This window comes from Annulohypoxylon maeteangense (genome assembly GCF_022496945.1).
Source record: "Annulohypoxylon maeteangense strain CBS 123835 unplaced genomic scaffold GGS22scaffold_2, whole genome shotgun sequence".
Lineage (NCBI taxonomy): Eukaryota > Fungi > Ascomycota > Sordariomycetes > Xylariales > Hypoxylaceae > Annulohypoxylon > Annulohypoxylon maeteangense.
In genome coordinates, this window is record NW_025953249.1 from 23,836 (window position 1) to 49,056 (window position 25,221).

The window sequence follows — 25,221 nt, forward strand, 5'->3', positions numbered from 1 at the left end:
GAACCAAGATCGTAATATCGCGTCACTCGGTAAGTACCTGGAAGGATTCGTATTACCAACCTTGGAACACAATTCAGGGTCTAAATGTCAACCTTGAATCGATCCTGCAATAACCAAATACATATCTAGGTACCTAGCTTCCAAGTTACGGACACAACCTTGGAAGTCATAACCAATGCTACTAGACATTTACTAGGTACCTACCTATCTAACCGCGTAGCTACCGCGCAAAGCGAAAATGCGGAGTCTGGTGATATGACCCGAATATCGCTCTCGAAACGGCAGAAACCCCGCCGTCTCTACAAACAGTACCCTAGTCTACCTAGGTAGGCGCCAGGTTCACTATGAATAATTAACGAACGGATCCATCTAGGTACAGGGTTACGAAGCGCATATCGAGTACTATGCGTACAGACACAATTCAAAAGTCCAGGACTACTAGAATTTCCATCGCACACGAGCAAAATCACATCCTTCTTAATTCGGAATCGCATCGAAAGTAGAGGATACCGAAGACTTGAAGGCGTTAGAGACCAGGTCAGCCACGCAATCTCCATACCCCGCACTGGCACACGGAATAGAAGATTTCCGGATAGAAGCGGCAAGGACGGAAGCGAAAGTTTCGTTGCGCCCGACACGGTCGACTATCACCTGACAATCCCGCCCACACTCGCCGGATGCAGCTGCAGCTACTATGGATTTGATAGATCTATCTCTATCGATAAACTCTATCCTCTCGTCCGACGCTTCCACTTAACGAAATAATGAACCTCTGTCACCATTGTCAAGTGTTTTCCTCTCTCAACTGGACCGCAGTTGCATGCAATGCCAAGCTAAGCCACCATCATTCGTCCTTCGCCATCTTACGAGAATCATCCGAAAACGGTTGCCAACTATGTAACTTTCTCTGTCGGAATCTTGTTCGCTGCGTTGCCACGTACCCCGCCGACAAGCCTGCGGGAGTGTCGTGGGAGGAGAGCGCGGCAGAGGAATGGCTGCTAGCTGAGGATGGGACTGGCAAAGGTTTCGTCTTCACGACCGATGGGGATGTGGATGACTATACCCCGCAAGGGGAGACTTCTCTGATCGATGGACTTTCCTAGATGAGAGAGTCGTGGGAAGGGACCAGTAGAGCGTGCAAGATCAGGGTTGCGACACCAAAAGGTAAGAACGTGAGCCTGCCGTCGCGGGTGAGATGCTTCTCTGCCATGTGAGTGGCATGCAAGGTAGCATATCTAGGTAACTACCTACCTATGTATATGTACCTAGTAGTAACGATTTCCCCGTAGGGAGCCCGCTATCTCCTATAAGCTGGATGGTTCAGCAACAGCGACGCCCAGATCTAGAACTTGCGAAATCCTGGTTTCGAGAATGTCGAGATAACCATAAATTTTGTGTTACACTGTCTCCATCTCACGACGCCTATCCGACTAGGCTTCTTCGCATCACCTCCGACGCGTCCGAGATTATTGCAGTGAGTTTGACGGAATCAAGGGATGCCAGAGGCCCCTATCTCGCGTTAAGTCATTGCTGGGGCACTGTCAAGCCGCTAGTCACCACGAGCATGAATTATGAAACTCACCGGAAAGGCATCCGACTACAGGATCTACCTGCGTCTTTCCAGCATGCCGTGTTAGTCACCCGGTATTTCGGCTTCGAGTTCCTTTGGATTGACTCCCTATGCATCATGCAAGATTCGAGAGAGGACTGGGAACGCGAGTGTCCGCGCATGGCCGACATATATTCCAACGCGACGGTAACGATCGCCGCATCGGACGCACCGAATAGCTCACAAGGCTTCCTACACGACTATCCTCCGGCAGATGCGGATATCATCAGTCTCAACGTTCGGGCAGGGCTAGAGTGTGATGGTATCACCGCCCCGATTATGTTAGAGTGTGCAACTGAAATCCCATCTATCGGTGTCACCATGGCCAATGACTGGGGCACCAACCTATCAACGCGAGGATGGGCTTTGCAGGAGAGGCTCCTTTCCAATCGCATGCTTTCCTTTCGCAAGAGTCGTACGGTATGGGAATGTCAACAAGTTTGCTATGCCGACGACCGCCACCACCCTTTTACTCTAGGGCCTATGATGCTTTCCGAGATCGCCCAAGTCAGGAGGGTGGAAGACATAAACACTGAAGGCGAAATATTTCAATACTGGCGGGAGGTTGCCGAGACATTTGCCGACTGCTCGCTCACGCACGTTTCGGACAGGCTCCCAGCTTTGTCGGGACTGGCCAGTCGGTTCTCGCTGCGTCTCAACGACAATTATGCGGCCGGTATCTGGCTACGTGATATCCATGCCGGTCTCTCGTGGAATGTTGAACATCGCTATGGGTTTGATCCGAAGTTTCCGCAACGTCGCCTATGCTCGTACGTAGAATCTGCCGGGCAAGAGTATCTTAAGACAATTCCCTCCTGGTCTTGGCTTTCTTCCGGCTGCGGGGTCTCATTCGAAAGCAGATTTGACCAACCAGGAAGGATGCGGTCTGACCTTCAGATTAGTTCTGTCGAAATCAACCTCTCCGGAACGGATTCTTTCGGTAGAGTCCGCGGCGGGCGGCTTAAGGTCAACGGCCGGATCAAGAATTGCATCTTGGACTCTAGGTCTCATAATCAGAACTTGTACGATGACGTATATGACCAAGAATCAACTGCCAAGGTAGCTTCGTTAGTTGCGGACTGCTCATACATACAAGGCCCCCGGAATAATAATCGTGGGCATAGGAGAAACGCCACAGCATTATTCCTGGCAAAGTGCGATCCCAAAGGGGATGACATCGGCCTAGAGCTAGCTCTTGCTCTTCAGCCCGTTCACGATACTGGCGGAGCTGCAGAGCAGACCTTTCGTCGCATTGGCATAATAGCATGGTCGTCCAACATGGATGATTGTAAAGAAGGTAAAGCCTGGTTCGAAAATGGAGTGCATTCTTGTTTAACTATAGTCTAATGCAGACTATTCCTGACGAACATGTCTACAAGGTGGTAGGTACCTATCCGGTAGGTATCTCCAGCTATCCTCTAACGCCTATATTGTTATTCTAAGGCCCGAATCAAGTGGGTCGGTAGTTTAAAGACATGGGCCGCTATACAAAACCCATCACACAATACTCAGTTGGCTCCCAATATCCATTGGCGGGCACTTAAAGTCTTAGGTGCCTACCAGATCCTACCTACCTGCCTAGGTCCTACTAGGTAGGTTAGGAGGTAGGTTAGGCTATCCCATAGGGATTAAGTCCACCTTAGTACATCGAAAACCCCTTTCAAGATATAGCAATTAGTAATTGCAAACAACATAAGCAACGATAGAAGAAGGAATACAGTGACTTACTCCGCTCGCACTGATGGTTTGTCCAGTAATCCAAGCGCCATCTTTACTGGCAAGACTAGCCACTATGTTTGATACTTCGTCGACCGTCCCTATCCTGTTCCCGATAGGCGTGAGGATCTTTTGAAGATTCACGATATCCTTTGGGATGTCGTCGAGCATGTCACTCTGGACTGGTCCCGGCTCGACACAGTTGACTGTAGTTCCGTTGCCACCCAACTCGGCAGCCCAAACTCGGGTCAATCCCTCAAGTGCAGCTTTCGAAGAACAGTACAAGCTGAAATTTTTGAAGGGGGTTCTTGCAGCAACCGAGCCTATATTAATGATGCGACCATTGCTATTCAAGTATGGTAGGATTGCCTGAGTCAATAGTATCGTCCCGCGTATGTTCAGATTGTACACGTCGTTGTAGTCGTCGATCGTCACTTCTGCCAGGGACATCGCCTTTTCTATCCCTGCATTATTGACAAGTATGTCGATTTTGAGCTTGCCTTCGCTCCACTCTAGGAGACCACCTATGAGTGACCGAGCTCCATCGAGAGTGCTCAGGTCGACTCGAATAGCGTGGGAACGAGGCTTATGGGGAAGAGCCTCGATCGTTCGGCAGACTTCTCTAGCAAGGACCTCACTGCCTTGCGACACGTATGTCAAGATTACCTAGGTATTAAATGTTAGAGAACCTATTAGGTAGCTACCAGGTACCTAGATAGGTACTAGGTAGGTTGCTATTCGAAAGTGACACGAATAATATCTGATGGGGACATACCGTAGCGCCACGACGAGCAAGTTCCAAGGCGATGCCTTTTCCAATGCCCCTCGAAGATCCTGTTACCAGAGCAACTTTGTTCGAAAGTGGGAAATTATAATCTGACATCTTCACTCTTCACAATTTTAATCACCTCTGTTAACTTTCGAGATGCTCAGCCATTTTCATAGAGCTTCATCGCATCACGACAACCTTTTTTATATATTTATATTTTTATCAACGTGTGCTTGAGGTCGAATGCCGTTGTAGAATGTTAGTATGGAACGCTATTGTTGCTGCTATTCTCCGATTCGGCTTTGTTCCTGTAAACGCCGATGGCATTCCTATGTCCGATAATTTATACGTCGCAGCTATCTTCAATCAACTTTAAATGGCTAGGACCCATCAATGTCTCTTAAAACACTGGCGATCTAGTTTAAGAGCCTTGGGTTAACCCTTGAGTTGCATCATTGCGTCGTCTAGATACGCGCTTCAGATCTAACGATGCTCGCGTAAAATGATTCTGAATTATTCCCGACTAGATCCCTACCAAAAACTCATCGGGCCATCGACGATATCTCCTAAATAGCAGAGTACCACCGAATATTAATCGACTTGACTCGCGATCATTTATGATATATAGGTAGGTATCTGGGTAGGTATGTCGGAGACTTATGTACTAGGTTAGGTAGATAGGTACCTAATAAACTCCATAACGTACGTGCCAACAATTGGCAAAGATGGAGATTAGCAACCTTGGAAAGTAGAGCTGATGGAAACTGTTTTTCCGTGGTCAGTGCATCTAGGACTGTACGCGCGTAACTTAGATAACTTCAAGACATCTGTGGATCCTTCGACACGTGAAGACGTCAACATACATATTCTAAACGCGACGAAATCAATCGATACTGGATGCTCGTCGTAAATTGGGTATAATTCTCGTACGAAAAAAATAAGAACAAAAAGGAAACATTTACTTATATACATTCATTATACCATTATACCATTCTCAGGTCGTCTATGTATCCTAGCATGTCCCGTTTCTCGTCACAGACTCGCGCAAACTCGAGAAGTAACCTCCAGACATACAACAGCATGTCCTCCCTTCTGAGCACCTTGGAGCCCCATGACCTGCCTTCCTCGGCGATGAAACGTGCCGACTTATCGCCCTTCTTATCTCGGGTGAAGTAATCCAGGACGGCGTATAAATCCTGGAAAGTGTTGTCCATCGGAGCAAAATGAAGCCAAGGCAACAAGCGATCATCGTGCCATTCGGCGTAGATCGTGGCCTTTAACGGCAGAGATGTTGACAACAAGAATCCCCTAAACCTAGCGCTAAAGCTATTTCCGTCCACATCGGGCATGAACTTGTACTTGTACTGTTCCTTCATAGGGATGCTCTGAAGCTCGGAAAAGTACGGCCTAACGTAGGCGCAGTCGGAGTCGTCCGGGAAGCAGAGCAGATTCACGAATCCCGCGTTCGCGAAGTGCTCCAGCCAGCTACCGATGGTTCCCTCCCGCCTTTTAGGAAAGTCGTACTTCTTCACGGGCGGCATCTCGAAAGTCATCGCGCGAGAGCTGTTCTCCTCCATCCCAGCTACCGTCGTTCCGTTCAACATCTCGATAAGGCGGTGACGCTGGAAATGCGACCAATTCTCCTTCTTGTTGCGACCGCCGGACGCTACACCACGCCATACGACACCGTCGATCTTCCGTCTCCACGCCGGACCGTGCGTGTCGCCTCCGGAATAGAAAGGGTCGTCGGTCAGATACATCGCGCCGGGAATGAGGATCTCGTTGTTTACGGACAACTTGCAACCGCCGAATAACGGAATGAGCTCCTGACTCGTCGACATGGTAAGGGGCTCGGCGAAGGTGCCGTGCATGCCGCGGAGGTGGGGCTGGACGCATGGGTCCGCCGCGGAAGTAAAGTTCACGACGTACCCTTTGTAGGAATATTCGGGGTTCCAATTGTCCGGAAAGACAGGTAACGTCTCAAAGTTTTCGATTGGTGCGACGTCGCGGGACGGGGAATCGGGGGCGCAGGCAACCCGTGTCAGATTCCAGTAATTCCCTCCGAGCCACTTGGGACGATAAGGTTCGGCTCCGTCGATAGCGTCAACCTTAGCAAGGCCGCTATATTTCGTAATCACCTCGTCGATTGGTTTGACCGACCGACTTTTTTGTTCTTTCCCTACAAGATCGCTCACGTTTTCCCAAGGAACGATCAGTCGAGACTCGTCCATGTAATTGATGGGCATGTCCACGTCCGGCAGCCACGGCGCCGCTTCGGTCACCAGCTCAGTCCATAGTTGCAGCCACGGAACTTTATGCTCGGTGTTGCCTGTGCCGTTAGCGACGCCGCCCCGTACGCGGACTACGTGCTCCCACGACGAAGCCCTCTCCGCCGTGACTTGGGGATCGAGTCCCCAGAATGGTGCGATGTCGGCATATATCCGATCGAAGAAAGACTCTACGATGATTGTGTCGTGTTCTATCGCATACTTAAACCAGGCGTCGAATCCCGGAGGAGGATGCCGGCCTCGCCGTTCCCGATACCGAGCGGCGGCTGTAGGGATGTCGAAACTTCGCTGCCTAAGCAAGTTCTCGTGAAATGCATGCGCGTCGCCGATGAGTTTATCGATTGGATGGTTCGATGTCCGATTCCAGAAGTATTCGAAATAGTGCGACCCGTTATTGCGGAGGAACCCCTCCGGGCGGCGAAATAAAAAGACACCCGACAAAGTTACAGAGACGATAAAGGTGATGGCGGCATATCGAAGTATGGACTGCCACCTCAGCGAGCATATGCGACTGTCGGGAAGGCTTTCCAGCCAGTTGCGAGCGCTACGGGCGGCCAACATCGAGTCGTTGCTATTGCTGATGGAGCGGAGCGGAGCGGAATCGGTTGAAGAAACTGATTTCCCCCTTCTACCTCGGCCGATTCTTTAAATCATAAATTTAGCACACCTCATGGTGATAGCTACTGTGCGAACGCAGATTAACTTAGCACGCCTGAGGAGGGGCAGAGGAAGATTGGCGGATAGCTGGACAGACCGCACTGTGAGAGTTGAAGGTGGTGGATGAGAAGTACAAAATTTTAGACAAAGAAGTCCCCCGTTGACGCGATCATCGATGCCAGCCCTTAAACATGGGCCTTGGACCGTGGACCATAGCCATGGGTGCAACCCGCCACTCCATACTGGGGCCAATTTATCATGGTGCTTATCGATGCAACGATGTCGCTTCGGCTTGGGCAGCTTGGGTAGATGATTGCGAGCAGCTCCAATAGAGCGGAACGTTGGTGTCTTGGCTACACCCCTCGACCTCGATGTGTAATAGTGATAGAATTGTACTCGTTACAAGCACGTTCCCAAGATTACCGACGATCTGGTCCGATAGGAGAGAGCTGATCAAGTATTCGGTACAGAGTTCTAGAACCAGGCGATAGTAAAGGATCTAAACCATGTTACTTAATCTCTTCTAAGAGGTCCGCCGTCATCTCCGCACTGTTAAGCGCAAACGACTGAGCCAGTTACATTCCATCGTCTATCTGCAGCTCCACCCCCGCTAATCCGAACCAGGATGACGAGACAGGGATCTCCCTGAGGAAAACTCCAAGACCCCTTATTACATAAGCTGTCTTTCCACCTGGCATCATCCCGTCATCCACCGCCGCATGTAGTGTAACTATTTCGATGAAGGCTATTTTTACCTCAACTTCGAGGATTTTATTTGGCAATGACTTGTTATTTGATTCAGTGCCTAGTAACCTTTAAATCTACCAACCAACACTGACTCACATTGATATAGGTGGGTGGGCACCTATCAACATAAAACAACAAATGCTGGTTAGCCACCAAAGTTGCGACATGAATTGGAAATTGGGTGAGATTACCCACCTGCCTAGGTAGGTAGGTAGGTAGGTAGGTACTTAGTGTAATATGTACTATGTATGTAGGTAGGTGGGCACCTGGTAGTCATACAAAATTTCCACGGTAAGCACATCAACCCAAAAAAGGATGAGATCAGACATAATTACTCTCGATTGCCGTAACAGTCTGCCTATCTGACATCTTCAGTTGACTTCAATCCTAGGCAACAGCACTTATATCATGCTGCAAGGGGGCTCCTTTTACGACAGCTAAGTCAACGTAGATCTTTCTACTCTGGCGGCGCCGCCTCTTGCTTCAATAGAACCGTAATCATAGCCCTTCCCGGCACGCTAGCTGCAGCCGCGCCGTCACTCAACGATACGGTCAAGTCGCTTATATCATGATTATTATCTGTGACATAGGCGGTTGCTGCGCTAGAGGTGAAACCACTTCCTCCGCTGACCTTTACCTGGACGTTGGCTGCTGACCCTCCGCTGTTGATAAGCTGAACGGCGACGGAACCGTCGATATTCTGAAATGCGGCTGTGCGTACACCCGACGGGGCTCCCTGCACGCCTACGCGAACGGCGCCGGGTCGGACGAATCGGCTCCACTGCCCAAAAGCCCATAACCTTTTCGAGGGAGTGACGTTGTCGCCGTCGATCCTGATGAGTTTTGAATTGGTCACCCCCGTCTGAGCACCGATCCAGTAGAGATAGCCGGAAGCGTTCGCGTTGACGATAGCCGTATAGATGTTGTTAGCCCAAGTCATGCCGTCCCCGGCACCGCCGCTGCTATACCATGCGCCTTGCCACTGGCCGTTTAGGTCGGCGGCCTCTGTCTGCCAGACGCGGTGGCGCGTGTTCAAAGGCGACCCAGGAGAGGATGTATAGGAATGCGCCGTGATGGTTGATATGAGGCTGTCTACTGAGCCTAGCTGGCCTAGCATACTTGCCTGGCTTCCCCAGCCCTCCGGGTCGCAGCAGTTGATGCCGACGGAGCTTAGGTTGGCCTTTTCGAGAGTGGGGTGGAGTACTTTAATGAAGTCCGCCGCTTGCGAGCCCGAAAAGCGCATTGATGCATAACTCGTCCTGAATCAGTGAATGTCGTGTCAGCGAACTAAGTTTACCTAACTACCCCTAGTAGGTATGCCGTGCCATAATTAACTAAAAGTTACTATCTGAGGTACTAGGTAGCTATCTGTAACTGTACTCACGTGAGATCTGGCTCGTTGACAAATCCTAGGTGTGTTATCGTCACGTTAGCCTCTTGGTAGTATTTGATATACTGCACGAGGTAATCGGCATATGCTTGCTTCCAGTCGCCGCTAGAACACGAAGCGCCGCCGACCCCGCACAGAGTCCCGCCGTTCGCGTCGTTTCCGTTAGTCTTCATGTATCCGGGTGCGCTCCAAGCGTTGGCGTATATCGTCTTGACCCCACGTTTGACAGCCTCCTGAGAAACCCATAGCTGTTTGTTGTCCGAACCATCCCAGACGTAATTCGGAGTGCTCGATGGACCTCCCGGGCTCTTGGGTTGGATAGAGACCATGTGATCGGCGCTCATATCGGGCGACGAGCCGATTCCGTTACGGAGGATGGACATGCCAGCCCCTTTTGTCGTGCTAAAGAGAAGGTCGAGGGTATACTGTTGCTGTGCCTCTGTCAGTTTAGACATTTGTACGGCTCTCTGAAAAGCCTCCGAGCAACCGAAACCATCGATCGTCTGGTACTTCTGGTCGAGGTTCACTGTAATCCCAGTCCCCGACTGCCGACCTTCGAGGCTGGCGCTCCTTGCGAAGACCGTCAGTGGTAGAAAGACTCCAGCCGCTATCAGTAGTACGAGTGTCATTGTATCTGTAATTGCTGTTGTATGTAAGTTGGACCTTCAACCATGACGAGTTAGAACCTTGACGGATCCTAGGTAGATATATTGAGCATCTTATGAACTCTGATCTTTGATTGACCAGACTAACAAGATTTATCCGTACTCTTCTGGCCTTGGTTGCTACAAGATTCATATTGCCTAAGATCTAGAACTTCCCCAAGATGCCTTTTGCCGATCAAGGCAATCTGGATGCTATTTTGAGAACCTAGGCATCATAGCTGGTGCGAGAATTCTCCACGAATTGAAGGCTCAATCGGTTATAAGGGGCGGGTAAATCTGTGACCTGGTATTATATAGAAACAATATCAAGTCTCGAAACCTATGTTTAGCACCACGATCCCCTCCTTTCAGAAAGGAACCTTGGAAGGCTTTAGCGTGCCGTCGAGTCTGGTAAAGGTACTTAAGGAAACCCAAAGAATAGGTAGCCAAGCCTCCCATATTTCATTTAAATAGGTACCATACGTCCAATATTGGCTCGGTTTCATCGTAGAGCTGTCGCGTACTTAGTGAGGTAAGTAGGTACCTAGGTACGTAGGTAAGCACTAGGTAGGTAGGTATCATTCATCATAAATTATTCAGGTGGGCAGCTACTGGATAGTAGGTAGGAGGTAGGTAAGTAGTGAAAAATGAAGCTGCGTAAATTTTACTATCAGCTGCTGGCGCGCAAAACTTTTCTCGATTTCTGTAGAATCGCAGTTTCTTTATCCTTTCGCCACTGACAACTCTCCGCGAACTCGCATGATCGACATTTATAAGTCTCTTCGATGCAAACGCCATCAGCCTCCCTCTCCCCGCGCCACCATTGCAGGTCTCGTTGAAGATATCCTTTCAGCGCTTCGGGGTCGTTGGGAAACGCGTTGATCCCGATGATGCGACCGTCGTCTCTGTGGCGGTATTGAACGGCGAGAAGCTCGCCAAGAGTAGCGGCGCCGCGTGGGAAAGTCTCCCGCAGCTCTGACCGAAGTAGTGGGAGCATCTGCGCAATGGATCGATATCTAATCAATTCTGCGGGCGGCATCATTTGATACGACTGACTTGACGACGGAGGCCCTTGCCCAGATCGATTGGAATGAGGAGTCGACGGCGCCCCGCCAAATTCAGAGTCTGCGTCGTAGAATATTTCATCGTGCAGATCGCCTACCTGGGCCATGAAGGCGTCCGAAAACAATGCCTCGGCTCTCAGACCGTATCGGTCCAATATAACATTAAAATCTACCGTCCCAGAAGCCATCTCACCCAGAAGACGATGATACAGGAACAGCTGAACCCTCGCCGGCCTGAGAGCTGCACCGGTAGGAAGCCTTTCTGAGGCGCGAGTCTTGACGTCAGTAAGGTAAAATGTTTTGTGATGCGGTTTGAGATAGTCCGTTATCGCCGACTGTTCCTTTGAGGTTGTGTCGACGAAGCCCCTGGATGATTGGGAGAGGCTGAGCTCTTGCTCGAACATGGGATTTGGACTTTCGTGGCTGATTTCGTCTATGATACCATTGACGATCTGACCTTCGATGATCCCCCATACTTCCAATTCTCTGGTCAGACCAGCATCCCGAAGCGTGCGCAGTCCTTGGATGACATTCCATAGCCGTAGCGCAAACGCTTCCTCTTTGTTAGTTATGCTAACTTGGACTGTCGTATGAACTTGATCCTCTAACGTCTGGTGAACACGGGTTCCCCCTTTCATCGCCGCCGTTCGCGTCTTCCTCCCTCCAGGCAGCCGAGTGAGTGTATACCAATATTGAAGCTCGCACCAGGCACCGGATGACAAGTCAGAAACGGTGAGCGGCCTCTTCGGAAAGGAGCGAAAGCGCTTCAGTGGAGACGAAGAATCTTTCGGTCGCTTGGAAGTTTCCGGTATTGGGGTCTCTATATTGGAAGATACGTTGGAAGCTATATTGGAAGCTATATTTGGAGCTACATTAGGATTGACAATTGATAGGGCATGGCTAACTAAACACTGCTAGTTAGTTAGACATGTCTTATGGGTGGAGATAAGTTTCGTTTCGCAAACTCACGATCTGGGTACAGGACATCGTCGGATGGGATATGTAATGGAGTGCTCGCATTTGCATCATTGGAATGATTTGTATTTGAGCGGGTATTCGACTCGTCGCTATATTGCCTACGATTATTCGCGGACGCGCTGGATTTCCTAGGTAGAGTGCCCGTTGAGTAGTTACGCTGACCCGATCCAAAGTGTAAATTTTCCAATTTCGGAGGTGGCAATAGGGTAGATAGAGTCCCGGAGGCTTTAGCATCCGTATCTATAGGCAAAGTGAATTGGGTAGGACTAGAAAAAGAACTCGTAGATTCACTCGGTGAGCCACTCTTGTTTCTAATATCTTCGAGAAGTCGATTTACGATAACCTCTTCTCCTATTGAAAAGTCGGACCCGTAGTCGCTCTCATCTGGACCGTTCCCACCCATCATGGGAGCAACGGAGGTAGCCATGTTGAGTATATAGAGAGGCGATAGGTCATCGCGTTATGGAAGACGTCAAGTATGTGATAGTACAGCAAAGAGAGTACATCCAGCACATCAGCTAAGGTGGTTTGGTAAGGCTCAGATTAGATCTAAAGGGAGGAAGCTAGGAAGTTGTAACTTAGAAGGGGTCATATGTTGAGTCATGATCTCCGTGACCAGGCACTTCTCCATTGTTCAGGTTGATCAAGCATGACGATGTGATTTTGGTGATGATGGATGTTTTGGTGGGGGAGGGGAACAGGAGAGGAATGGAAGATGGCCCCTAATATGGCCCTATCTTTACAGCGTACACGCGCTAAAATGATCTTGCCAGTCGCGCGATCACATGCCCCCACAATACCCATAACCGTGGACGGCTGCCTGCAGTTCCAACCTTGGAAGTTTAAGGTTGCAAGGTTGTTTACTTATTCCCTTTAATATCATTGGCCAATATCAAAGTACCTAAGTCCATTACCCCTGTTCAGATGAAGAGGCGTTTGGATGCCAGGATAGGGGGTTATGCCTAAGCCACAGGCATCTTCAATTCATCTTCACTTTTCACTCGAACATCAATTCCGTGAATTCCGACATTGGAATTCCCTTTCCCTCCTTCTAAAGCTTCTCCTATGCTAGGCTTTAACATTATTTTGAGAACACCACCTTTCCTAGGTACCTAGTAGTAGGCACATGTATGCATCCCTCTTAGATTGGTGAGTTGGGTATCTTGCTGCCTCCGCCACACGCCCCGTATATCACACCCAGTATATGGATGCCTACCTATTATTTCCTACGTGGCTAGTATCTCAATCGTCAGTTGACAAAGCCAAAATAGCCAATTCCAGATATCCATATCGAATCGTCTCGGTGGTGGGGAGCTGAGGTTAGGCGTCCGCATGAGACACGATGTCTACAAAATCAGCCTAGCTTCTTACATAGAAGACCAAGCCTAGGCAGCAGGTAGATACAAAGCAATTGGTCGTCCAGTTCTATGCCTGGTCTTCGAAACTTCAATCATCAATTTGACATTACCTTCTTCTTCGCATCTTTGATAAGAAATCGCCAATCACCAATCGCAATACCTGCATAATGAACGTGATTCGCCGTTCTCGCACATCTGGGACGGACCCTATCAAGGTGCCACAGTCGGAGTCTATCACTCAGCTCCGACCTAAAACGCCATCGGCTTTCGAAAGTCTGCCACCTGAAATTCATTTACTTATTAGTCAGGAACTTTCGTACCCCGATGCACTATCCCTCAAACATACGAACAGCTACTTCTATTACCTGGTCGATACCGGACTAGAGCTCAAAGTGGATTGGTTGATCGAGCGTCGGAGTTTACATTTAGAATGCCCAAATGATCGACAATGCGATCTAGGTAGCGATTTGAAATTCTGCCGGGGTAGCGTAAGGTGAGAACGAATAAATATGCCTAAGAAGACATACTAGGCAGTGGTGCTATATGTTGGGACGTTACTAATTCTGATCCTTAGGTTGCTTATGCAACGACGTCGTGAACATATCGAATGCGAATCGCGACCTGGTCTAGGATGTCTAGTTTATGGGACGAAGAAATGTGCACATCAACAACTATTTAAAGTGCGAGTCAAAAGATGGCTCAGATCTCGTCTTACTATCGAGCTATGGTGGATTCTTCTAGCACTGATCCCGGCACTCTTGGGATGTCTTTGGGTGACCGAATTTACGAGATGGCAAGCGGAAGGATGAGTTCTGCTGTCACTTAGAGCATCAGCCCCTATTTTCTGACCACTGGGTATTTCGACTAACCTCGGAATTTATCGTTCTTTCATACGTGTTATTCGAATAGCGTAGTTGGGTAGTTTGTTTTAACAGCATAGGCATTCTATATAGGTACTGCAGTGCAGTATCCAGCTAGGCATTAGGGATCCTTTTTTGTATTAATATATTCATCGAAGGATATTCTCCATCCCAGATACCAAGAATGGTCCCGAAAAGTTTATGATGCCTCCACAACGTCCAAGCATAATGAGGAGGAAGATCGTCTAAACGTTGTGAAGGGGGTCAGGAGATACAGTGTGGACATACAGTGCACAAATCAAACGCATACGGCTCCAATTTTCAATCTTAAAATTCATCCATCCTTGGACGCACCTCACTCTCATTTCTTAGAAATAAGAACTCCGTTTACGACATCATACCGAACTCCTAAGTAGATTCAATCGTTCCATAGTTTGGTTGACAGAATACTAGCATCCGGTTTCAATATATAAACCCTGTCTTTTACCTCACTCCTAAGTCCTGATCATGTCTTCGACGCGATACTGGTTAGATAAGGCCTACCTCACATATTTCCTCATTCATCTCCCAGTTCTATTCTGTATGTGTCTAGAAATCTCACTTCCAATATAACCCTATATATCTCAGTAACCATGAGTTTGCGAAATCTCTCATCTAACATAGTCAGGCGTTGATCTCGTTCCCCTCTACCCAACCTCTCTATGGGTACCGCCTTCGTCACCGCTTCATTTCTTATATAAGCTGCGGGTCTACTATATAGAGACGTACAATGACCAGTTCTTCGCGCCTCCTCCAGCACCCATTCCTAGCTTCTTCCCGCTATTCGCCTTCCTAGAGCTCGTCTTTCACTTGCCCGTGTCGTTGTGGGCAGTACGCGCACTCCTTAGCGGGGGTCGTAGTGCTGGTAGCACTATTAAGCAGAGTGGTCTGGTCGGTTCTGCTGAATTGCTACTTCTCGTTTATGGCATCGAGACAGCATTGACTACTGCTACTTGCATGTACGAGGCCTTTCTATGGGACTCTGCCGTGGTGACCGCGGAGCAGAAAATGGTGCTGCTAGGTGGTCTGTATGGAGGATATCTTGCCGTTGGTAAGTTTACTTGACATTGACTGATGAGGTCTTTCAAACGTAGAGATAATGGCCGCATACTGACTATGCGGTAGCCGTTCTATTGACCGTTGATATGTATACGCGACTACTCAGCCGAATCGGTGCGGTTGATGCTAGAAAGAAGAACCAATAATGAAAGGATCTGTCAATAGGTATGCGTATGATTTGTATCGTCGTGAAGGATTTGAATATGGGTTTGGATTATTATTAGGAGTAATACCTAATTCCTCAAAGTTCACGTTGCTTCACCTATAACTATACCCTAGGAAGCTACCTATTCTTCCCACATTTGGTATCATTAACAGAACCGTCCTTTTGGTACAGCAAACAATCCCAAGATCATGTCAACACGCGATTCCTCGTCACCGTCAAAATATGTACAAGAACCCGTTCGAGCTGAGACGTCGAGAGCTACCCCAAGCACTCAATCGATTCTCTTTGAATAGCCCCATCCGTTTCCTACGCCGTTCATGCCATACCCCAACGGCGTGGCACCGCCCAGGCCTCTACCCTTTAACCTCTTAGGTAGGATGATACCGAAAAAGTAGACGCCCGATACAAGGATGCCGGCTACGAAGGATACAAGAGCATAAAATACGGTGCTAGCGTATATGTGTCCTCCCATCCCCTGCCACTCGACCTTTCCCTCGATCTTGGGCAGAGCCGGAGTCGGGAACCACCTTACGCTGAAGCTAAGAGGTAAAGGGTCGCCGATAACTAATCGCTTCGTGAAACTACCGTCCATGTGGCTGAGCGGGCTCGTGCTGTATGCGGCGCCGCTGTCTAGGACACCGCTGTCGTGGGGATGTATGTGGTGCTTGGGCGTGCTATGTAATAGGATGTTGAGGTGTGTGCTGATATGTAAATGACTTAGTTGCAACGTGCCGGCCAACGCGAATACTAAAGGTATGTATTCTTGTTCGTAGGGCTTCTCTCCGACCATCTCGACGTGGGCGGGTGGTCGGGCAGGAAGGCGACAGGCGAGAGGGGCGTCGCTATGGATATAAAACTCTAGCAGGTGGAAGAAAGGGTCGTCGATCATAGGTATCGTGCAGTTCATCTCGCCTTCTATACCGTAGTTGAATTCGAGAGACTTCCCCGTTTCGTTGCATACTGGAAAGGGGATCCACTGGATCTCGTTCTTGGCATCTTGAATGTGTTCGCCCGTCTCTCTAGGAAACGAAAAGTGTTAGTAAAAAGTTGAGTCGAGAATCGTCGATAATTGTCGACAATCTTGGTTCGTGGATATTTGTTTGGGATATAGAATAGGCTATTTATACTTACACACTTCTGTTCATGCACTCGACACCGATGGGTGCGCCGTAGTGGTAGGAGGGCAAGATGCCTTCGTGAAGATTATTGTTTGCTGTCGCAACTTGAAGGAGCAGCGATGCGCCTAGGTAAAGGGGCGCGAATGAAAGCATCATCGATCACCTTGGTATCGATATTAAGGAAGTAGAAGGACCATGTCGAGGTTATAGGTAGGTAATAAGGAATTGTTACTGCGACACTTGTCTAGCTGTAAAACGAGGGACAAAGGGCTGGACGACAGCCTGGTCAAAATTCAACTGGTCGCGTTGCAACGACGATCACTACGAACCTTAGATATGTACGAAATACCTACAAGGATACCCAGGTAAAATACCAGTAGGTACAATTTAGTCGATAAAGTTATATCTCTGTATATATGCATCATATTTAGCACCTCGCTTAGTACTACTACGGAATAATCCGCGGGGTAACATCCAGTACCTATTAGCACGGGCAACATTTGAACATTCTCCCATCCGATTCTCCCATCCGATTCTTACACCTCGATCAAAAAGCCTTCTGGCACGTAGCCTGAATCACGGTCCAATCCAAATCCCATCCCTCCCCGTTATACTTCTCCTTAAGATGCTTCACAATATGCTCGTCTAGCATACCCTGTGCCTTTTTCTTACTATCCTCGCTCCAATGCGCGTTGATCATCCAGTCCTTCATCATCGAGTAGCTCCTAAGATAATCCTCGGCGCTGTAGACAGGAACCACGTGAGGCATCGTCTTGACCTGGATATTTTCAAACCCGTGAGACTTTAGCTCTTCCTCGATGCCCTTTGGGTCCGTCCACTGGAGCTTCCCGTGAATTGCCATTGGCACCGGGTTAGGCATCGGTGCGTCGAAGGGTAGCGCCTCAAAACACGACCTCATATCGGTGGCCCAACCCTTCGTGTCCTTATGCCAGACACTAAAAGCAAAGATGCCACCCGGCTTGAGTAGTCTCATAGTATCTAGATGGAGTTTCATCAGCAACCCTGCAATCAGGTTTGGATCTTCTCCTAAGAACATACCTTGCAGCACGGCCTCTGGGTCTGGGATGACATGCATGGCAAAGTTGATGGTTACATGTGAGAAAGATTCCGCCGGAAATACCGAGTTCTATGGAAATTAGACACATGCGTCTTGGTGTCTCGGATGAGGTACTGTATATCGACTAACCTGGGCATCGCCTACAGCTGTTTCGATATTCACCCAACTATACTTAGCAGCTCGCCTCTTCAAAATACCTACGAGGTTCGCGTTGAAGTCCGCACATACTATCTTGCTTTCCGATAGAAGCTTTTTGTCGATATGATCTTGCAAATGCGCCGCAATGGGGCCTGTTCCGCAGGCGTTGTCCAGAAGTTGGAATGGCTGAGTGGTGGACTGGTCTAGCCCTGCCTGCGCAAGCAGTAGTCCTGCAGGGCCTCTCATAATCCGTTCCGAATCTGCGACGATTCGCTCCAATTCTTCATCCTCGACGCCGCCTGTAACACTGCTGTACAGTTTCTGCAATTCTTTTTGTTGTGTAGTCGCCATGGTACCGAGGTGTTTGGTAAGAATCAAATTTGGTTATACTGATATATGGCAACAGACTTATAATTATCTATTTCTCGATGAATGATGTACTTGATTAACACAACTAAGAAATAACATGAAAAGTCCTCAGCAGAGATGTCTGAACAGATATTGCCATTTTATACACACCAGAAAGCAATGCGTCGCTCCTTGCGAAGTCCCCGGAATGTCTCCGGGTTGAAGCACCTTGAGGGCACAGCCAACCTGGATTTCATGAATTTTGAGTGATAATAGTATTGAACGATGTCAGCATCCCCCCTACTTACACCCAAATGATCATCTATTCATTATCTAAGACAAAATAATACCCAGTAACCCTGTCGGAGAGTTTCCCTCACTTGGCTTCTCCAACCCTTCACCGTCTTCTACCTAAAGTAGCCGCTACTCTCATCGTCTGGCCTAGACAAGAAGAAAAGATCATACAGTTCTAAGTCCTTCTCTATGGCATAACATCATCTTCTCTATCCTCTATCCTTTCTCGGCTAGATATCATAGGCCGTCATGAATAGTGTCAGGAAGGACGCTTCGAAGTCGAGGCAACGTTGCCAGATGCTCTTACGGGGCTTCTTTTCTGGCGTATTTTTGGCTTGCTTCTTGCTTCTTCTTTTCTCCGACTGGGCCGCGCCTTGTTTTTGATGTTCCGTTGCCTTCGTAGGACTAGTTTCCAGACTTGGTTTTTCTGTCGAACCAGTATAGGGCGAAGGTGGGCTTGAGCAGGCAAGGTGATCGTGTTCGTTTGATCTGCCTTGATGGGGTCGACATGGCGTATCCGGAGCCATGGGACGAGTCGACCGAGGTTCAACTGACGCGGACTGTTTGGGCTGTAATTGATCCCCCCATCGGATATGTTCGGTATGTGCTCTGGGTGATGTGACTGGTATTCTGGCTAGTTCATACCTTTCGTGATGCGACATCTCGGGGGATGAAACGTGATCCTGGCTTGGTGAAGGTGATGGTAGTCCATGTCTGGCATGGGACCGGTTGTCTTGGGATAACCTCATGGTAACTACTAAAGACCTAGGTAGATAGGTACCTAGGGTCCTAGCTTAAGTCGCGGGAACGAGCTCGATTCAGTCTGAGACTATATAGGTACAGTAGGTATACAGTAGGTATAGTAGGTATAGTAGGGATAGTAAATGTGTCGTCACCATATACCTGATATGTTATGTTCGAAGAATTTCAACTGGAGGGTCTTAACATATTTCAATGACATAGAGAAGCATCGGGCACGCCATATCTCTATCAAGCGTCACCCGTGGCGCATCACCATTATGAAAAGTATTCGAGTTTATAGTTTACATGATAAGGAGTACGTGAGATATAGAGTCATTCATAACTAACCTATAAGCAGATTTGGAAGTCAATTTTAGGGTTATCTATTGATGCCTCTTGGTCCGGAAACTATCTCCACGAGGACCGGGTGACCTTACCTCATACTCGATGCTAAGATACTCTATGTCCACGTTGATAAGATTTTAGCCTAGTTATTGATTTTGATAAAGGAGTGTGAGGGAATCACGTTTCTTGAGACCGGTAAATTCAGAGTATGAGTATCTACCTAGGTACCTAGTAATCTTTGTAGTGAAGCTACTACTAGGTATTGTAGTAATGGCCACCGAACTCCCCAATATCGAACATGAAACTTCGCAGATCATCACATGAGCAGCGTTGCGTAAGGGAAGCAATGTATTTGGGGCTCATTAACTGCCGACATCGCATGATGCGCCGACAAGACTGCCCAACCCGGTATACTATTTTACATGATGGTTGACTAGCATCGAGGTATAACCATTGTCTGCCCATTTCATGACGTTCTAACATGCCAGGGGTCGGCCCCCGTCTTCCAAATCAACTCCTATCGCTGGAATACATAATACGCATCTCATCCGTAGCTTGTTGGCATACCAGGGCTTCCGCGTGCTCGTTATTACTTTCGTTTTAATCCCCTCGTGTGAAATCTTGCTATTCCAACGACTGACGCATCTTTGGCGTCTGGTATCAAGTTTCCAAGTCCTGGCCTAGACGTTATGCTAGGATTCGTCTAGTCTTAATAGAAACCCATACTTCGGCTGGCCATTGGCGACACGACTAATCCCTCGACGGCCCGTCGGACTTCTTTGACGCTTCGTGCGACATCCCTAATGTCTGCACCGCCTTCGTTGTTGACTCGTACGTTTGCCGATACCCAATTGTCGCATTCCAAGATCAAATCACCAACCCACGGATCTAGTCTCGCCTCGGGGCGACCGCTCCTATTCAGATCGCGGATCCACTGACTGACGGCATGCGTGATCCATTCCACGATCCTTGCTCGCCCAGCACCGCGGAACGGTACTTCTTGCGCCTCGAACATTTGTTCCAAAACCCGAACTACGAGATCGTAGCTCACCCCTAAGTTGAGGAAGACGATCACAGGCCAGTTGATTTCGGCAGAGATTCTTCTGTCCTGCGCGTTCTCGAAGGCGTAGCGGCAGATCTCGGGTAAGAGAGTCGGCACGGGAAATATGAAAGAATCGTTGGAAGATCGGTGACAGATATCTTGAATTTGACCGACTAGCACCTCATACGGTTGTGGGGGCGGATCACCGGCTTGTGCCCCGCGTCTACGACGTTCCGCGTCGTATACCGACCACTGCTCCGCGATATTCTCGTGGGTTTGTTGGATGAGGTTGCTCCAAGTTTGTGCGATGGTGGTCGAGTTTCGGAAGTCGGCGACGTGATAGATGAGGAGGCAAAGGTCGTAGTAACCAGCCTGGTCGGCATAACCGTTGAAGAGCTAATTGGTAGAGGTTAGCAGCTGGCTTCGAACGAATATCATAACTATAATTGGATGGATGCGGGTGATGTTACTTACTTCCGAGAGTGGTTGGATCTTGCCGTCTAAGGCTTGGTGAATCTCTTCCTGACGTTCCTGGGGAATTCTGCTATCGACCCTCAGCCTTTCTAATAGGTCATCTTGAATATGAGCAACCTCGAGAAGTTCGGTAACTTCATGGTTGAGAAGCTGCTGCTCCTGTCGACTGACTCCGGTGGTCATAACGCTAGCATTCGTCTTGGCTTTGCTGAGCAGGGTAAGACGATCTTTGATGGAGATCGTGAAGTCGGACTGCACGAGGCCGGCCTGAACTTTGGCGGCGTCAAAATACTGCTTGCGCATGGTGTAGAACCTGCAGAGGAGGTCTGCGTGCTCGACGTCCTTGGAGGCGAGGCGTCGGAGGAAGGTGGTGACGTGGGGTGAATCGATGCCTAAGAGACGGTCGGTCCATCCTTGTTGTATATACCATTCGTAGAGATCGAAGTGGAAAACTTCGTCCGAAGAGGTGCTGACGACGTCGTAGGCTTCGGCACGTTTTGTCGCGATTAGCGTCGGCTTTCCGTCGACCATCTCGGGCTCTCGACTTGACGCGGCGTCCAAGTGTTGAAGAACGAGGTGGATTAAGCCGTAACATACTCTGCGATCGTCGAACAACTTCGCCCTCGGGTCGCCTACAGGTTTGCCGTCGTTAACCCAGGATAGCGCAGCATTGCCTCGATCCTTCTCGCTAGCGACTACTAGACATAGCTGAATAGCCCCGGCGTAGTACCTCAGCCCGACGTATTGTTCGATGGCTGATTCGAGGTTGGCCTGCGTTAGGCTCTTCGCAACCTTCTCGAAGAGTCTGAGGCTTTCGTGGAGGAGTGTTCGAGACGTATTCGGGTTTAGGGACGGCTCGGATGCCCTCTTCAGCTGCTCCTGAGCCTTGAAAACGACCACGTCGTCGGGACTGCAGAAGCTACCGCACTTTCGTCGTAACGCGTCTGCCACGGTTTCGACGTTGGACCCGTTCTCGATATTTCGATTGACGATGGCCTTCACCAACACTTTCGCCAATTCTTTACCGCCGTCCTGAGAGAAGAGCTGCTCGTACGTAAGGTCGCGCAGCTGTTGTCGAGCTGTGTCGTCGAGCCGGGCAAATATGTCCGTGACTCGCTCCTCGAACAATGTCGTGACAAAAGATATACCTTCCGTGATGCCCGTCATCAGGGTTTCCAGAGCTCGCATGGCTTGATGTTCGCCTTGAAACCCGAGCTCTTCCTGCTTACTTCCTGCTCTGCGCAGGTCTGCAGGTCCGGATAGGCCTTGGATGAAAGCCCTGTTTGCGTCGAGGAAAGTCCTTAGGCTCTCCACGCTCCCTTGGACATCCTTCAATTTTCCAGTTGCGATGACGCTTGTTATAGTTAATGCGCCACCGGCGTCGGTACCTAACCCGATCACCCTCGACTTCCACAGCTTTCGGACGAGTCGGCTAAGATATAGGGTCAACGCGGCATGACGTGTAGAAGGCTGGACCATCTCGACAGTCGCCGGCTGCACATCCTGCTCGGGGAGTCTGGGGTTTCCGCCGAAGTTGATATAGACTTGCTTGGCACGGTCCTGGGTGACTTGGTCGACGGCGCCGCGTCCTATGCCGGGACGACCGTTCTCTCCTTGTCGACAGGCGACGGCGAGCGCGGCGGTGATGGTTTCGACGTTGCCGTAAGAACCCCGAAACTTGCTTACCTCGGCCTTCACACCCTCATCCCCGGAAACACTCCTGATGGCTGAAGCGAAGATGTCGACTAACCGTCTGCGACGTACTAAGTGTATGCCTGTGTTGGTAAGAATGGCAAATTCGCTACCATTCGGGTCGTCAAACTGGACGGCTAATTCGTTACCGAAACCTTGGGGTTGGCCGCTCGCGGCGAACGGTTTCGTAACGAGACCGACATCTTCAGCCCTACTGCCGATCTCGATCCAATTAGCGTGCTCGTAGAACCGCATGTTTTGAATCTGGCGGCCGTGATTGATTCGACCGCTGTCGGGCGCCGACATGAACAAGATATCGCCATTTGGTTGATCCGTCTTGGTGATGAAGTCTAAGAAATAGCCTGGCGCGAAACGAATTCCTCGTCGGCTCATCTCGAGCGTCCTCGCTTGGATGTCGGTATACTCAGCAGGACCGCCGAACGGATCGACTCTGGGCCTTCGCTGATCGGAGGGTGGGAATTTGATGGATTGCAACTGCATACTTTGAGGAGCTTGGTTCGACGAGCCGAGCATGTACGAAGCGGCGCTTGTCGCGCTCATGAAAAGACGGCAACCCGTGTTGGTTAAGGCCATGAGATGAACTTTGAAGTCTTCGACCGCTGTGATGGGACTGATCGAAACGATGTCGATTCGTTCGTTAAGTAAAGGCGATACGACGCTTAGCACGTGAGCGATGTCGCGCAGGAAATCGTCCTTGGTCTTCTCGATGACCTTGGTCAGCTTGTTCGGGGGCTCCATATGATAAGTCCGCACGGTGGATGAGGTAGAAAGGGAGTAGAGAAGATTTCTACTATCGTCCACGACGATATCCAGGATGTGTTCGTTAGTAGTCTTTCCCCAGAGGATCTGCGACGGGTTGGGAACCGCGGCAGTCCAAGGGCGATACGTATGATTGATCTTCTCCGTTCTGTTGGTAAACCACTTCTCTTCCTGTTGATACTTCAGCTCATAGATGTCGTTATCAGACTGGCCGGAGAAGAAGATACGTCCGCTCGCAGAGCCGGCGATGACGCGCGCCTCGGTGCCTTTCAAGGGCTGCGACATCTTCGTGCCGTAAAGTTCGATAGTCGTGGCGCCGCTCGGCGCATCCTTCGCGGCGACTCCTAATAAGAACATCTCCGAGGTAGTAGCGACGACTAATATGTGTGTGATGATCTTGTTGAACACGTCGGGTTTGGGAGGTACGAGCTTCACGGCAGTTATGCTATGCTGGCTATCTTCGTAGCCGATAAGTTCGGGGTTAGGGTGGGTATAGTCCCAGAGGTATAGACAGTTGTCGATGGTGACCCAAGCGTGGTTCAGCTCTGCGAACAATCCCATCATGGTGGAAACTTCGGCTCGATTATATTGCTCGAGCACATTTTGAGGGATTGGATACATGTTCGTCTTCTGGAAAGGGGCCCAGGCGGAATCGTTGCGCGAGAGGTCGTAGTCAGACGAGATTTCTGCGTTGACACGTAGGTAAGCATTGGGGCACGTCAACAAAATATTAGGGATATACGGTACACTTACGTCTGCAATAAGAGTCGAGTTGGGGATATTCGCCATCTCGATTGAGAGCGGTGTTGATGTACGTGGCGGCTTTAGCTAGGGGAGGTTGAGGAGACATGTTTTGAGTTTGTAAACTTCGAACGGCCTGCTCCTCCGCTATTGTAGTAGGGGCATCGAGTCCAAGGCCGTGGTCTTGACTGAATCTCGACGCCTGGCTACTAGGGGGGGCGGAATTTTCTCGAAATAGACGACGTCGAACTGGATCCTGCTGGGCGTTGAGGCGCGATGCGACAGCAGGCGTATGCAAGAAGGCGCCGGGCAGTGCATGTGACGGGGTCTGCGGGAAAGCCATCTTGTACGAATTGCGCTGGAATGAACCAGTCGCGGAAAGGAGACGAGGTAATCGCGTAAAAAAGGAGTGGTTAACTAGGTTAACAAGGACTTAAAGGTAGAGCCAATGCAGGCGGGCAAGGCACCGCGATGCTATCGGGTCATCAATGGCGATGTCGAGATATTTCTCCCTGGAATGGTAAAAAAGACGAAGGAGGAAGATTCGAGAGGTGGAAGATGGCCAATGTTTTTTGACTGTGCATCCAATTCAAAAGGTTTGTCTCACAGGGAAACCAGAAAATTGTCTCTAGTCTGGGCTGCTAAGTAACTTGTCAAGACGTGGGTGCAGACAAGTGCGAGGTCTACGTGATTAATATTGGTGAGAAGATTGAAATCAGAAGGTATTCGTAAATGGATGTTACCTTATTTTTTTTCGAAAACGGGAAGCCTTGACGACACGCGCTTTCCGTTGGAGCTGCCCTTTCGTTTTTTCTGGACTGCGCGACTGAGATACGCTAGTCCTAATATAGCTATCAGCTTTATAAGTGGGACAAACATACAAGCTGCCTATGTACTCTGTACAAACCTTGGAAGCGTTACAGACACTGGATATTGTGGTCAGTGCTTTATAGAATACATATACAGCGTATGTATGCATAGTAAGGAGAGTGATCGTTGCTGGGGTCTTGGTTTTAAGATAATAGGTAGACAGTTGGATTATAGATATCAAAATCTCGTTATCTGGAACGAAGGGATACCTTCTCC

The 25,221-nt window shown here is 49.3% G+C and overlaps 10 protein-coding genes across 10 annotated transcripts; 3 read left to right on the top strand and 7 right to left on the bottom strand.

Moving 5' to 3' along the window:
• Positions 1 to 830: 830 nt before the first annotated feature.
• GGS22DRAFT_60456 (heterokaryon incompatibility protein-domain-containing protein) lies at positions 831 to 3,120 on the top strand. The gene is made up of 2 exons (XM_047967525.1): positions 831 to 1,164; positions 1,290 to 3,120. The coding sequence occupies exons 1-2, from the start codon at positions 1,104 to 1,106 to the stop codon at positions 2,954 to 2,956; spliced, it is 1,728 nt and encodes a 575-aa protein (XP_047822373.1). The 5' UTR covers positions 831 to 1,103; the 3' UTR covers positions 2,957 to 3,120.
• On the bottom strand, positions 3,103 to 4,311 carry GGS22DRAFT_60462 (NAD(P)-binding protein). The gene is made up of 3 exons (XM_047967526.1): positions 4,101 to 4,311; positions 3,338 to 3,991; positions 3,103 to 3,266 (listed from the first exon to the last, which is right to left on the bottom strand). Exons 1-3 carry the CDS (start codon positions 4,206 to 4,208, stop codon positions 3,249 to 3,251), a joined length of 780 nt encoding a protein of 259 aa, XP_047822374.1. The 5' UTR covers positions 4,209 to 4,311; the 3' UTR covers positions 3,103 to 3,248.
• A 643-nt stretch (positions 4,312 to 4,954) lies between these two features.
• Positions 4,955 to 7,500, bottom strand: GGS22DRAFT_151806 (glycosyltransferase family 90 protein). Its single transcript, XM_047959556.1, has one exon. The coding sequence runs from the start codon at positions 6,941 to 6,943 to the stop codon at positions 5,078 to 5,080; it is 1,866 nt and encodes a 621-aa protein (XP_047822375.1). The 5' UTR covers positions 6,944 to 7,500; the 3' UTR covers positions 4,955 to 5,077.
• A 743-nt stretch (positions 7,501 to 8,243) lies between these two features.
• On the bottom strand, positions 8,244 to 9,805 carry GGS22DRAFT_177450 (glycoside hydrolase family 30 protein; the record flags this gene model as incomplete). Its single annotated transcript, XM_047963513.1, has 2 exons — positions 8,244 to 9,045; positions 9,171 to 9,805. 2 exons carry the CDS (start codon positions 9,803 to 9,805, stop codon positions 8,244 to 8,246), a joined length of 1,437 nt encoding a protein of 478 aa, XP_047822376.1.
• Positions 9,806 to 10,384: 579 nt separating this feature from the next.
• On the bottom strand, positions 10,385 to 12,539 carry GGS22DRAFT_60492 (exonuclease V). The gene is made up of 2 exons (XM_047967527.1): positions 11,854 to 12,539; positions 10,385 to 11,788 (listed from the first exon to the last, which is right to left on the bottom strand). The coding sequence occupies exons 1-2, from the start codon at positions 12,287 to 12,289 to the stop codon at positions 10,491 to 10,493; spliced, it is 1,734 nt and encodes a 577-aa protein (XP_047822377.1). The 5' UTR covers positions 12,290 to 12,539; the 3' UTR covers positions 10,385 to 10,490.
• A 203-nt stretch (positions 12,540 to 12,742) lies between these two features.
• On the top strand, positions 12,743 to 14,455 carry GGS22DRAFT_151811 (uncharacterized protein). The gene is made up of 3 exons (XM_047959557.1): positions 12,743 to 13,011; positions 13,134 to 13,713; positions 13,795 to 14,455. The coding sequence occupies exons 2-3, from the start codon at positions 13,388 to 13,390 to the stop codon at positions 14,027 to 14,029; spliced, it is 561 nt and encodes a 186-aa protein (XP_047822378.1). The 5' UTR covers positions 12,743 to 13,011; positions 13,134 to 13,387; the 3' UTR covers positions 14,030 to 14,455.
• Positions 14,444 to 15,470, top strand: GGS22DRAFT_60512 (transmembrane protein 6/97). Its single transcript, XM_047967528.1, has 3 exons — positions 14,444 to 14,660; positions 14,748 to 15,170; positions 15,245 to 15,470. The coding sequence occupies exons 1-3, from the start codon at positions 14,588 to 14,590 to the stop codon at positions 15,322 to 15,324; spliced, it is 576 nt and encodes a 191-aa protein (XP_047822379.1). The 5' UTR covers positions 14,444 to 14,587; the 3' UTR covers positions 15,325 to 15,470.
• On the bottom strand, positions 15,400 to 16,786 carry GGS22DRAFT_60515 (uncharacterized protein). The gene is made up of 2 exons (XM_047967529.1): positions 16,476 to 16,786; positions 15,400 to 16,363 (listed from the first exon to the last, which is right to left on the bottom strand). Exons 1-2 carry the CDS (start codon positions 16,616 to 16,618, stop codon positions 15,616 to 15,618), a joined length of 891 nt encoding a protein of 296 aa, XP_047822380.1. The 5' UTR covers positions 16,619 to 16,786; the 3' UTR covers positions 15,400 to 15,615.
• Positions 16,787 to 16,848: 62 nt separating this feature from the next.
• On the bottom strand, positions 16,849 to 18,293 carry GGS22DRAFT_151816 (S-adenosyl-L-methionine-dependent methyltransferase). The gene is made up of 3 exons (XM_047959558.1): positions 17,670 to 18,293; positions 17,522 to 17,609; positions 16,849 to 17,461 (listed from the first exon to the last, which is right to left on the bottom strand). The coding sequence occupies exons 1-3, from the start codon at positions 18,027 to 18,029 to the stop codon at positions 17,010 to 17,012; spliced, it is 900 nt and encodes a 299-aa protein (XP_047822381.1). The 5' UTR covers positions 18,030 to 18,293; the 3' UTR covers positions 16,849 to 17,009.
• Positions 18,294 to 19,588: 1,295 nt separating this feature from the next.
• Positions 19,589 to 24,888, bottom strand: GGS22DRAFT_151819 (nucleoporin-domain-containing protein). Its single transcript, XM_047959559.1, has 3 exons — positions 24,148 to 24,888; positions 20,923 to 24,080; positions 19,589 to 20,844 (listed from the first exon to the last, which is right to left on the bottom strand). The coding sequence occupies exons 1-3, from the start codon at positions 24,476 to 24,478 to the stop codon at positions 20,116 to 20,118; spliced, it is 4,218 nt and encodes a 1,405-aa protein (XP_047822382.1). The 5' UTR covers positions 24,479 to 24,888; the 3' UTR covers positions 19,589 to 20,115.
• Positions 24,889 to 25,221: the final 333 nt, after the last annotated feature.